Source organism: Pelmatolapia mariae, linkage group LG1, assembly GCF_036321145.2.
Source record: "Pelmatolapia mariae isolate MD_Pm_ZW linkage group LG1, Pm_UMD_F_2, whole genome shotgun sequence".
In the NCBI taxonomy this organism is placed as follows: Eukaryota; Metazoa; Chordata; class Actinopteri; order Cichliformes; family Cichlidae; genus Pelmatolapia; species Pelmatolapia mariae.
Genome location: NC_086227.1, coordinates 31,259,573 through 31,272,172, shown reverse-complemented (window position 1 = coordinate 31,272,172; position 12,600 = coordinate 31,259,573). Strand labels below are relative to the sequence as shown.

Genomic DNA, 12,600 nt, shown 5'->3' with positions numbered 1-12,600 from the left:
ACTACAAAAACTGTATTTCTCCTTTTTTAAGTATTCTATACTGTTGTATTTGTAGGTTCCATAACTAGTATGTGCGGTTTTAAGTATACATTTATTTGCTAAACTGCGTCGCCTTATTTGGAAATACAAATTTACGAATGCGAATTGAAAGCATAATAAAACCTGAAAATTTGAAGTTGCCATCTACTGGCCAGATAGTAAATCACATTGTTAATGACCCATGTGTTTGATTTGGCAAAGAATTTACGTTGGTTGGAGAGGGTAGTCGACTTTTTGACCAGATTGTTTAACACAATCCAGATCACTAAGAAACTTAAGGAAGGCAAAAGAAGTGTACAGTGTATGTGCAGAGCTGTAGTAACTACAGAGGGATAAAGTTGAATTAAGCTGCATTAAGAAGAGAGGTGACAATCAGCGAACAGTTTAGTTTCATGCCGAGAGACTGCCAGTTGCGATGATTGCTTTGAAGGTGTTGATGGAGAAGTATTGAGAAGGTCAGAAGGAGCTGCACTGTGTATTTTGAGGATGTGACGAAACAGATCATAGAGTGCCAAGAAACTAACGTGAGGGTGGTACAAGACATGCATGAGGACAGCGAGACAGTGGTGAGGTGTGCGCTAGGAGACTGATGGATTACAACGGGGATCGGCTCTGAATCCGTTGTTCTTTGCAATGGTGATAAGCAGGATGACAGATGATGAGGTCAGGCAGGAGTCTCTGTGGACTATGATGTTTGATCACAACATTGTGATCTGTAGTGAGATTAGGCAGCAGATGAAAGAGAACCTGGAGAGGTGGAGGTATACTCTTTAGAAAAGAAGAAAACAGTCAGTACAAGTAAAGCAACATACCACGTGTGCAAATGAAAGGGGAACAGGTGTAACAGTGAAGATACAAAGTGTAGAGATAGTGAATGTGGACAAGTTTAAATACCTGGGATCAACCAGCCAAAGCGATGGACAGTACACATGAGTGATGAAGAAGAGAGTGCACGCAGGTTGGAGCAGGTGAGTATCAGGGGTGAAAAGAATAGCACATAGTGGGGCCTGCTGTTATGTATGGTTTGGAGATGGTGGAACTGACGAAAAGAGTTGGAGGTTTGGAGAAGTTGAAGTTTAGGTTTTTGTTGGGGGTGACCAGGACGGACAGAATTAGAAATTAGTTTATCAGATGGACAACTCAGGCTGTTTAAGATGGTTTGAACATGTGCAGAGGAGGGATAGCAGATATACTGGACTAGAATATGTAGATGTCAGGCAAGAGGAAATGAGGAAGATCGCAGAGAAGATTCGTGGATATAGTGAAAGAGGACATGCAGACAGAGGAGGATGCTAGAGATGGGATGAGATGGAGACAAATGTGCTAAACCCTAATGGAAGCAGCCAGAAGAAGATCTGTTGGTGAGACAAGCCTGTTGCTAGGAGAGGGGAAAAGAACAAAAACCTGACTCCATGGTCACCATCGAGTTTAGCTAAGTTAAGGCAGTAGTGGTTAAAAGTTACATCGTTTCTGATCAGCCGATTTTAGTAAGTGAATTTAAAAGATTTGTAAAAAAGGGGGAAAGAAAGGTATATGTTTTGTTGAATAATTTTTCATCTGGATTTTTTTTGTGGTAAAAAAACCTAAAAGTACTTCCTTTGGTGACAAGAGGATATTAGTAACAGGCCTATTTCATAACAGACATCCTCAAGATTGTAGAAGGAAAATGACAACGTCTTTAATCACATTACCTGTGGTGAGTGAGGCATCATCAAGACTGAAAACTAAAACTTAAAACGCCAAGACTGAAATGAGTGATTATTCATTTTATTATTTGGGCCTACAGACGCTCACATTTTCTACTCTGGCTTGTGATCATAGGCTGTATCATATTTGTGAAGATGTATGTGCGTGATGTTTGGAAATTTGTAAGAAGTTTCAGGCTTTGTAGTGTTACGACAACTGATACCAATTTGTGCTTTCAGGAAGCTGGATGATTTTTCACGCTCAGAGAGTGACAGTGACTATTTGCAACACAAATTTGCAGTTTTGCATTAAAGCACCACCACAAAAACTCAAGGTAAGAACCCATTTATATAAAACAGTAATCATATATTTACTATTAATAAAATAATGAGGGTCCTGGGATGATATTCAGGGCCTGAACCGATTGTAGAAGTTTGGCTCTTTACTTTTGAGAGGAAAACTATTTTTAGAGTAGTCTAGTGGAGAAATTGTGATAGATTTTTTAGTTTGCTTTTTTTGCGTTAGCTGGGTTTACTCTGGAGATATGAAACCTCTTCCTGTTTTGTACCAGTGGTGTGCATACTTTGTGTGTTACTGATGATGCACCTAGAGAGCTATTAATGTAGATTGTGAGTTATGTGGCATAAGTATGTGTCACACACAGATAAATAGATAATGCTTGACATTTAATCTGTTTCTATGCAGTTGTTTTATTAAAATGGTCATTTCTGAATTGGTTCAACCAGAAATGAAAACACTAAAGTTAACTTTAAAGTTGCTCAAATTTGTGCAGTTGCAGTGAACTTACGACCTGAACTCAGTGGATGGCCTACTCTTCTTCACATTCGAATACGAAGATATCCAGGGGACATTTCTGTTTTGCTTTCATTATTATTATTACTATTATTATTGTTATTTTTTTATTCCTTCACTTATTTAACATATCCCAACATATATCTAATTGAAAAGCTCTCTGAGCTCTGCTTCATTATTGTTAACAGGAGCTAGAAGAAGGAAAAGGAAGGCAATGACACAAGGTGTGTGTGTGTGTGTGTGTGTGTGTTTGAAAACTTACATTATAATATCATCGTAACATGAAAAAACACTGGCCGCTTTTTTTGCATTTAGTGAAAATTTTAATGAAGCTGTTATGAAACCTCTTCCTGTTTTGTACCAGTGGTGTGCATACTTTGTGTGTGCATACTTTGTGTGCATTGTACCTTCATTTTCAGTAAGGTACAATGTCTCCTTTTGAAACTGTTCTACATACATGTACTTACATGTTTCTGTATGAAATGTCTGATTACTGAAGAAAGAAAAAGTAAAAACAGCCTGATCATCAAAACCAGCTGGCTGGGGACCACCAAACATTTGTGCCCAGGTCTGTCTTCATGGTATAAAAGGTGAGGTTCAGATTACAAGCCCTGCTTTGTAATGCTTTTTTACTTGGAATGTGCTTGCACTTAATGAACCTGAGTTGAATTGTGCAAATGTGAATTAGTCTGGTGTTGATGGGGAGCATCAGGGCGCCACAAATGAATTTCAATTAATTTCAGTGGGAACATGCAAAGCCTGATTTTGTGGTCCACCCACTGATATTTGGCCTTGTAGTCTGTAATGAGTAGAGTGATTCGGCTCTGATTGGAGCACCCCACTGTTGCAATGGAGTAATCACAACCGTGTTGATATTACTCTACCAATCCTCCCACTGCGCAGAGTGGACCCCCAACTGACACTGTTTGAATTCAAATAACCAAATCATTTAGTCATATTGTCAACCTTGCTGTGGAATGTGATTGGCAAAATAACTGATGAAATCCTGTTAAAACCTTATAGTGTGTGTTCACAGTTTGATGACGGAGCTTAAGCCAAATCCTTTTAATTAGCATGTCGGATTCCTGCATGTGTTTTAGTTTATGACATTGAAAGCATGAGTGCAAGGGTTGGGCTACATTTAGGTTAGTCATGTCAGAAAATAGATTTTCTGAATAATTATACTCATCTTCTGTGGAGATGGAGTCACAGAAAAACATTTTGATCTTGAGGGAAAAAATGAAGTATAGTGACAAAATGACAGTTAAGTAATTTGTCATTTGTATATTTATATATCTCTGATCACCACAAATATATTTTGTGAACCCTCTTTTGCTATTGATTTCTGACGTTTCTGAAAGGCAATTCTGTGTGTCAAATGCAATCTCAAAAAAAAAAAAGATTCAGAAAGTCATGTAACAAGGTGATCACTCTTTTAATTTATGTAGCAATGTATTGAAAATCATTATTGTGGCATTTAAAATGTTTTATTCCTGCATTATTCATTTGACTGGTTAGACATGAGTGTTATAGCAGGCATGTTAAATGTTTTTCTGGGTAACGGCAATTCACTTTAATTTAATTTAGGTTTATTTATATAGATCCAAATTACAACAACAGTTGCTTTTTTTATACAGTAAGGTAAAGGCCCTACTGTAATGTGGAGAAAATTCGTTAACCTCAATAATCAAATTATTTCCTATGAGAAAGACTTGACAAAGGTAGGAAAGAAGAAACCTTAGGCTGCCCCTCCCTGAACCATTCTCTGGGAATAACAGCCATCCGCCATGATGAGTAGAGGGTGATAGGAGCAGTTTCCATCAATTCCCAAGCAAAAATAAACTAAATAAAACAGAAAAATACAAAACAAAGAATACTAACTAAAATTGTGTGAAATGCAACGTATTATGTACTCAATAAGCTGTGCAGTCACTGTAATATCAATGCATGTTGTGATATTAGAAATCAATGGCAGTGCAAGTTAAATTGGTGTCAAACAGCGATACTAACAACCAAAGAAAATATTTTCAGCCAAACACAGAGGGAAAAAGCCATGTAAGGATTTGTGTTGAATTTCATTGTTCCTCTGTGAATTAAAAAAAAACATAAGATGGTGAAAAAGACACTGTAACAGTCTAATTATAGTTCATTTTCACTATATTTTGCGCCCGCATTATCCTGGTCTTTTCTTTTTCTTTTTTGGTCTTTTAAGAAAACCACCATGATTTCATTTTAGTACTTCTTTTCTCACACAGGAAATCAGGACTTAGTTTCACAGTTAAATGCAGTCAGAGAGTGCTAAGAATTATGAATTGTATGTTTTCGTCTCTAAACATAGTCAGTATTTTTGAGCAGTTCACTCACAATATTAACTGCAGTACTGCATCTTCAACAGATTGTACATGTGCACAGTCTAGGTCAAAAGGTGAAGCCTGGAAAAATTTAAAGGGTCTTACTGTTTCCAGCTTACCATTAGGGTTTATTTCCTTCTTCTATCTTCTTCTGAGCATTACTGGAAAAGTACAAAACTAATGTTGTTTGTTTTTTTCCCCCTGTAATTCACAGATATCGGTCCCTGAGCCTAGCCTCTTTGTTCCTCATCAAGGCCTTTCAGAAAAGATACGGGGCATAATGTGTTACCATGAAACCTCATTTATTCAAATTCTTTAATCTAATTGAGTCCTCTCATTATCGCATAGAGGAGGAAATGAGGATAAAAGGGTGAAATGTTGTTGTCTCTGAGAAAAGGCAAGACTTTAGCATACCAGCCTTGAGATTGCCATTAAATGATCCAAAAAATAGCATAGCCCAGAGCTCCCATTTGCTTGTTGTAAATGCTTTGTTATATTCTTAAAACTGTATTATAGATAATAAGCTCATCAGATAATGGTGTTGTATTCTGTGGACATTTAGCTTTGTTGTGGAAATCATCTAGTGCACTGGGCCATTTATGTCTGTCAGATACATCAATAATGGTGCTCTTGAGCAAGTTGTTTTTCTGCGGTTGACTTGAAACTTAATTCTCCACTAGAGGGCAGCAGCCATTAGTTGATTTTTTTTTTCATATTTCTAAACCTATCTCTCATATAGGAAAATTATTTGAATACCAGTGTAATGTATATCACTTACAGCTGCATGTTAGTTATGGAATACAGCAAAAAGAGCTCCAGAAAATCCTAAATTTTCCCAGATTTTCAAACTTAAAATCTTAGACTTTGTCAAATTTTCCTGTAACAAAGTCTAAAAGCAAACCCTGAGTGATTGTTTTAGTTTTCATGTATTTAAAAAAAAAATCAGTTTAAACACATTTAAATGCACCAAGCCTTCATCTTCAGTCGCAGCTTTTGAAAAAATGTTGAAGACGTTTTGGTCTTCAAACTTCTCATTTCTTTTGCCCTGGATTCTGGCAGCCCTGTAGTCAGTGTTCATTATCTGCTCTTACAGCTTTGACTTCAGCACAGCAATTACATCCTCAGCTGCACTGATTAATCCAACATGGAGGCATTTCACAAAATGGTTTTGAAAAGACATTTCCAGACACTTACCAGGGAGTAGCTGTGGCACAGCTTGTTTATGCAGATAGACCACAGCCAGTCAATTGGCAATAAGATGTTTTCAATGACTGCTTAAGTGTTCTCTTAACCTCTAGTGTACACTGTGCAGAAAACAATAGACTGTCTGGAAAATGATTAATTTAATCTACTTTAGCCCTGACATATAGTTGTGGTGCCTGATGTCATGTTTGGGTAATGTATGTTTCTCTATTGTTCAACATATTCCCTCTATGGCCATTCATTAATATGTCTCCAGCGCTCTCTGCTTAACTGCTTAACCTTCCATTCTTTCCTAGCAATCACATAATCAATCACTGGCCCATTACTTGACAAGGCAGACAAAGAGAGTGTATGAGTGAGAAAAACCTTTTGGCCTGTCTCAACAAGCAAGAGGAATGTCGACTTCAGAGGGCTAACACAAGCAGAAAACATAGGCCCAGTAAATATTCAATTTAAAGGATTCCCAGATAAGGCGAGTTGAAAAATTGAGGCAGCACCCATTCTTCTAGATAAGAGAAGACGGAGCCATCTGGAGGCTGGGAGATAGCGAACTCCCACGCCATCCCAGAGACCTCACTCTCATCTGCTGCAGCGGCAGAGAAGGGGAAAAAAATGGAGTGCCAACACTTTCATTATGTTAACTTCAAAATGAATTTATTCACATTCAGTGCATGTAGTCATTGGCTTTGGCAAAAAGGAGGTTACTGTTGTGTCCACCACAACAGAAAACTGTAATCAGCCTTAAAATAATGCTTTCCTTTGTCATTTATGATTGAAGTATGTAGTGAGTATTTAATGAATTGTTCACAGAAAAACATTCTGACCTTCAGAAAAAATGAGAATGCAATATATATAACAATATATATGTATGCGGTGCGTGTGCATCCGTGTATGATGTGTGTGTGGGGCGCATTAACTATACGAACAGAATTTAAGCCTAGGCCTGTATTTCCTCCAAATTCACCTTGACTGCATGCTTGAAAACCACCAGCTAAACATTACTGGCAAAACAGACTCTCAGCTTGTGAATAACCTTGTCTACATTCCTGTAATGCACTTTGTTGACTCCTTCACCATACTATTTCATGCCAGCCTCATTGGATTTAGCGCTGGGATGATGCTTTTGTCAGGATGTTTTATCTGTTCTCTCAGTCAGGTACGCTTTGCCATTATCCCTAATTACCCCCACTGCATTTCACACTTGGCCCAGAATTCTTAGTGCTTAATAACAGATGCGGGTCGATTTGAAATGTACTTATAGTGGCATTATCTGTTCAACCTGGATCGTAGACTGACTGTCCCATAGGCTCTTGGATGAAAGCAGTTAACTCTGTGATAACAATGACCTGGAATGATAACCTTCCTGCAGTCTTGAGGACACACAGTTTGCTACATATGTCCTGTATTGCAGTCACAGCATTTTGTATTCAACCTTGGGTGCTCTGCTGTGCTCTGATTCATTTAATGGGATCGAGAGGGAGGTTAATCACTATGTCCGTCATAGACTGTTAAAGTGCTGTATGACTGCTATATGAAATACTAGCATTTTTCTTTCTTTTTCCAGTGGGTTTGAAAGCAAATGCCATAGACCTGACTTTCCTTTTTTTCTCCTCTTTTAAAATCCACTAACAATGCCCCCCTCCAATTAGGAGTCACTTTGATTAATCTACTTTAGGGGGTCGACATTTGCATTTGCAGATTTTCATTAAGATCGGCATTAAGACAAGGTTCCACTTATCTAAGTTATTATGCGTGGAACATATGGGTGATTAAATGGAAAAGGTCTTAAGTATTTGGATTGATTAATTCACCGGAAGGTTTATTTTGTTTGTGTTGCTCAGAACAACTTTTAAAGAAATTTTTAATCCATAAAATTCATTACATATGCCCTCAGTTGTTGTTTTTTCCTACTGCTGTGGAGTCTGCAGAGGGTAGAATTTTGATCCAAGCACCAAAAGCGTCTGCAGCATCCAGTTAAGCTTCTGCAATTACTTAGAGGTACTGCTTTTGCAACTAAAATGGTATCTAAATGGCGTGAAAATGCAGGGAGGCAATGCATAAAAAAATGGAAAAAGTATACAGCCATTTTATTTGCTATGTCTGTCAACTCCAAGTGCATAGCGTTACTTTGAAAGCTTAGCTCCTTTTATACCATATTTTATAGCATATTATTTTGCTTATGAAATGTAAGAATATACCCAAAGAGCTAGACTACAATTGATATAGTGGGTGGCTAGGCCTATAGGCTGAAACAGGAAGGAGAGCAGCTAGTTGGTTTGATTTAATATTTTGCAGGAACAGTGTAGTGTGAAGCTCTGTCAAACCTAGTTTTAATCCTTTTCTCCACTGTGCTGTGTGATGTTATATTGCTATCTTAATGATAATCTGTGCCTGTATTTCTGCCCTAGGCATTTCTGTCAGGCTGGGTTGGTTTAGGACTGCGCCTTATCAACAGCTTTGTCATTAAATCAGCTTTTTCTACAGACAAATTTCACTGCTGTTATTCTTATCAAAAGAACAGCGCACTGTGATTTTCTGTTCAATCGCAGCTTTGCAAATTCAATGATGTTTGAGTAAGAAAGATGAAATACAAATGAAAAATCCCACTGAAAAAAAGCATTTATTTAATTTTGTTTTCATGAGAGTTAATACTCAGACAAATAAAATGTGTATGCTGTGCATTTGTCATGTCACCAGTGGCTTTGGTTGTGTGTGTGCGTGTATGTGTGTGTGCACATGTGCGTTTGCGTACGTGTGTGTGTGTCTACTCGGATCTACGTTTTATATTCCGAAAGGTTAAATTTAAAAGCATGGGGAAAATGGTTGCCGAGATGACTGTAGCATAAGGCAAACAAATGATTTTGTCCACAGGTTGTTAATAGTTTACTGAAAGCAGTAACCTAGAACCTATGAAATTCATGGCTTTTGTTAGTGTGAAATAGGATGTAATATTTTTTTCTAGATGTCATATATTAGCATGGTAGCACACATCATCAAAGTTTTCTGGATGTGAGAGACCATGTTGGACGTACCACAAAAGACGTCCTGTAAATGCTGTATGTCCAGAGGCAGCTTGTTAGGTCCCAGTCAAACTGACCTCTGGAGGATGGAATTGGTAGTCAGTTCTTCTGAAAAAGCACTGTTCTGTCTGAGTGGATGTTCTGATTGTCTCAGCATTGTGCTTGAGTGGAGTGCAGTGCCAAATGAACGCCTCTGATTCAATCCTCTCCACTGTGACACCAGTTGGGCCAGTCAGTGAGGAGGAAGGACTGAGGCTCCTTCCCCTAAACACACTCTCTTACAGTCAGGGAAACTGGTGTATGGCAAAGGTCCAAGGGATCTCTTGGATGCTGTTGCAGGTTCGGTACCCTCTCTTTCTTCCCACAATGCACCGAGAGTCTCTGGAGGCTGGTAGCCTGGTTCCTGGGGATCCAGAGGATCTTTGGAAAGAAGGATGCTGATGGAGGGCACAGTCCTGTGCACTGTCATCTCGGATGTCCCTCCTTCAGTACTCTCCCACACTTCTTTTACAACCTTATACCGGAGTTTGGTCAGCTGGTGCAAACAGCCCACTTTCCGTTTCATGATCTCGGCACAGGTGATGGTCTTTGTGACGGCACGACCTGACCCGGTAAAAACCACTTGTCTGAGCCCACCACCACTCACATTTACCCCACTTACTCCCTTCTCTCCTTGCATCCGTGCCATGGCAAATCCCATTAAATTGCGAATCTTGCTTCCTTCCTTAACGCGCATCTCCAACACCCCAGAAGCTAGCCCTGGGAAGGGACAGGGACTGTCCTCCTCAGTTCGGCACACTTTTTTGAATCCTTCTTGCCCTAATTTGAGTGCAGGAGGAGGGACTGGGAGTGGTGCTGGTTTCACTGGCCTAGAAACATTATTAACCCCACCTGGCTGTCCAGCATTGTTACAGGCTTGGCTTTGATAAACAGGGCACATGCTTGAAGTTACCCCATTCTCCATTTGGATTGGTCTGTTCAACTCCAGTCCTGGGTGGGGCTTCACGCCATCTCTGCTCAGGTACTGGTTCTGGCCACTGACCACTCCAAACGCTGTGAACATTTGTGCAGTCCTCAGTGATCCACCGTAATGTTAGTCCAGGCACACACTTTTCCCACAGCTTAACATAATTTTCTTATGCATGTGGCACTTCTCTTTCTCTCTCCAGTGAACAGCTGTAAAGTTTCAAGACTTCATATTACCTCCTCCTCAAAAGCGCTATCAAAAAATGATTTAATGCTCTCCAAGAAAGAGCTGCAGAAACAAGATAAATGTGTTGCTGGTAAATTAAGAGCAGTGCTGGGACCTTTAAAGATGTTCTTTAAAGAGCATCTAAATTTCATACCACAGACTGTTTGGAAAGTGTTCTGAAGATGAATAAAAAATCAATATATAAAGCTAAGTTATCCACTTTCTTTAATTTGTAAGTATTTTATACGGTGGGTTATTTTCTTCTTGAATAGCAGTAAAAAATAAAATAGAGTTCTCTGTTGATTCTTCAGCAAAACTTTTCTAAAGAGAACCTGAAAGCTCAAATTAGGACTCCACCTTTTCTTTAGCGATCCAATCCAGCGCTGTTGATTTTGATGTGCTGGTCGTGTCACGTTCAACTCAAAATTGACATCTGGGGATGTCCACCTCTTAAGTTCCACGTCCTGTTTTGGACCTCTGGATGTTTTACTCCAGCTTGAGTAGGTCTGTGTCTCCTCTCCGTGTTCTCATTTTGACATCCACTGTAGATGAGGCCAGGGTTACACAGATGTCTGCAACTGGGGTGTCGTCCCTAGAGTTCTGTCTTGTCTTCAGTGATGCTCTGGGAAGTGTGTTCTGTTCCCCACAAAGAGACATAAGGGACAGAAGCTGCCTCACAAATGCTCACAGGAGGAGTGTCTGTGTGGCTGAGGGGGAGCATGAGGGAAAGGGGAGACAGCCCTCTTAAAGGCACAGGTCTTTTCATCTTTTAGACGAACACCCTCCCCTCCACAACTGAAGCCTGCCATCTGAGGAAAAAGAGAAGGGAGACGGCTACTGTGTCCCTTTAAAACCTAGAATGCAGATCCCCGGCAACTTTGTCAATCTCTTTAGAGGACGTTCCAGTGTTCAATGTACATGACTGATTAAACCTGAGTTCTGAAATAGAGACTCAGTCAACCTTTAAAAATGCATTTTCAGCTTCGAAACAATGAATTAAATTAGCTCTGTAATAATTGAAAACATCCTTCAAAGAGCTACTGAAAGTCAGCAGCATTAAATTGCACTGTACTTAGCCTTTATCCTATTAGATGTTTGTGACCATTACTATTTACATAATGCACCATTAATGGCTTCATTGCCGAGGCAATCAGGTCGTGCGGTAAGAATGCCTGTCTCTTAACGCATGGATTGTTATATTGTCGCAACCCTGGATAATCCTTGCGATCAAGGACACAAAGATCGCAAAATGCATAGAAGCATGACTTTTATCTTCAGAGTGCTGTATTAATGATAACTGTCTTCATTACTCTCTACTATATGTAGAGGTGAGGTGATGGACCCGACAGGTGAGGAAATAAGCATCTTAATGGGCTTTTTATCACCAGTGGAGGGCGCTGGCCTGCTCGCTTCCACTAAGTCAAGCCCAGACATCTGTAGTATAGCCCTGTTCAGCCCAGTCTACCGGTCGACAGGTGGATTTGTTTTTGTGTGTGACTGACAGATGAAAAAATAGGTGAAGACAGCCCACTGAGGCTGAACCTATGAGGCAGAGAGAGAGCCAGACAAGTCCTAACTACTTTCAGCTCAGTGTATTCCATGGTGCACAGTAGTACACAGGCAGTATAAACTCACTGCGACTCACACAGGCTTTATGGTGAGGCTAATTCACAATGGCATGTGTATTATATTAGATCCCTATGGTAATCAAGGAAAAAATAAGGAACACCCAACCCCCACCCCCTCACCACCACCACCACCTCCACTACCACCACCACACCCCCCAATCCAACTTCAAAGTATCTTCTATTACATGGATATGAATCGTCACTGAAGTATCAATAGTTTGATTGTATCCATGGAATTAGATTATTGACTTAAAAAAAAATCCCATAAGGTGGTAGAGCTGTTTATCTTTGTAACCATTCCAGACAATGCAGGAGGCACGGTAGCAAATATCTTTCTTGCCTTTTTTGTAACCTAAAAAAAAAAAAGATGGGAGAGAGGGAAGACAGAGGGAGGAGGGTGGGTCTGTAGCGCTCACCACCAAAGTGATCATTCTGTTGTTTGGGAGAAATTACCCTCATCAGTCATACAGAGATGCACAGCTGCCTAAGGGGATCTGGTAATGTTACTGCATAATAAACTGTGTTTGTGTGTGTGCGCACATGTCCATGTTCAGTGAAAATGAGATGAGGCACGAAAGAAATGCAAGAGGGCATGGGGTAAAAGAAGTCTGATTTAACCACAGAGAGGTTAAAATTGATGATAAAAGCAGCTCTATAATCATCCCTCC

General features: G+C 39.7%; 1 protein-coding gene across 1 annotated transcript; it reads right to left on the bottom strand.

Moving 5' to 3' along the window:
- Positions 1–8,764: 8,764 nt before the first annotated feature.
- Positions 8,765–10,405, bottom strand: LOC134620178 (ribonuclease P protein subunit p25-like). Its single transcript, XM_063466240.1, has one exon. The coding sequence runs from the start codon at positions 10,173–10,175 to the stop codon at positions 9,345–9,347; it is 831 nt and encodes a 276-aa protein (XP_063322310.1). The 5' UTR covers positions 10,176–10,405; the 3' UTR covers positions 8,765–9,344.
- Positions 10,406–12,600: the final 2,195 nt, after the last annotated feature.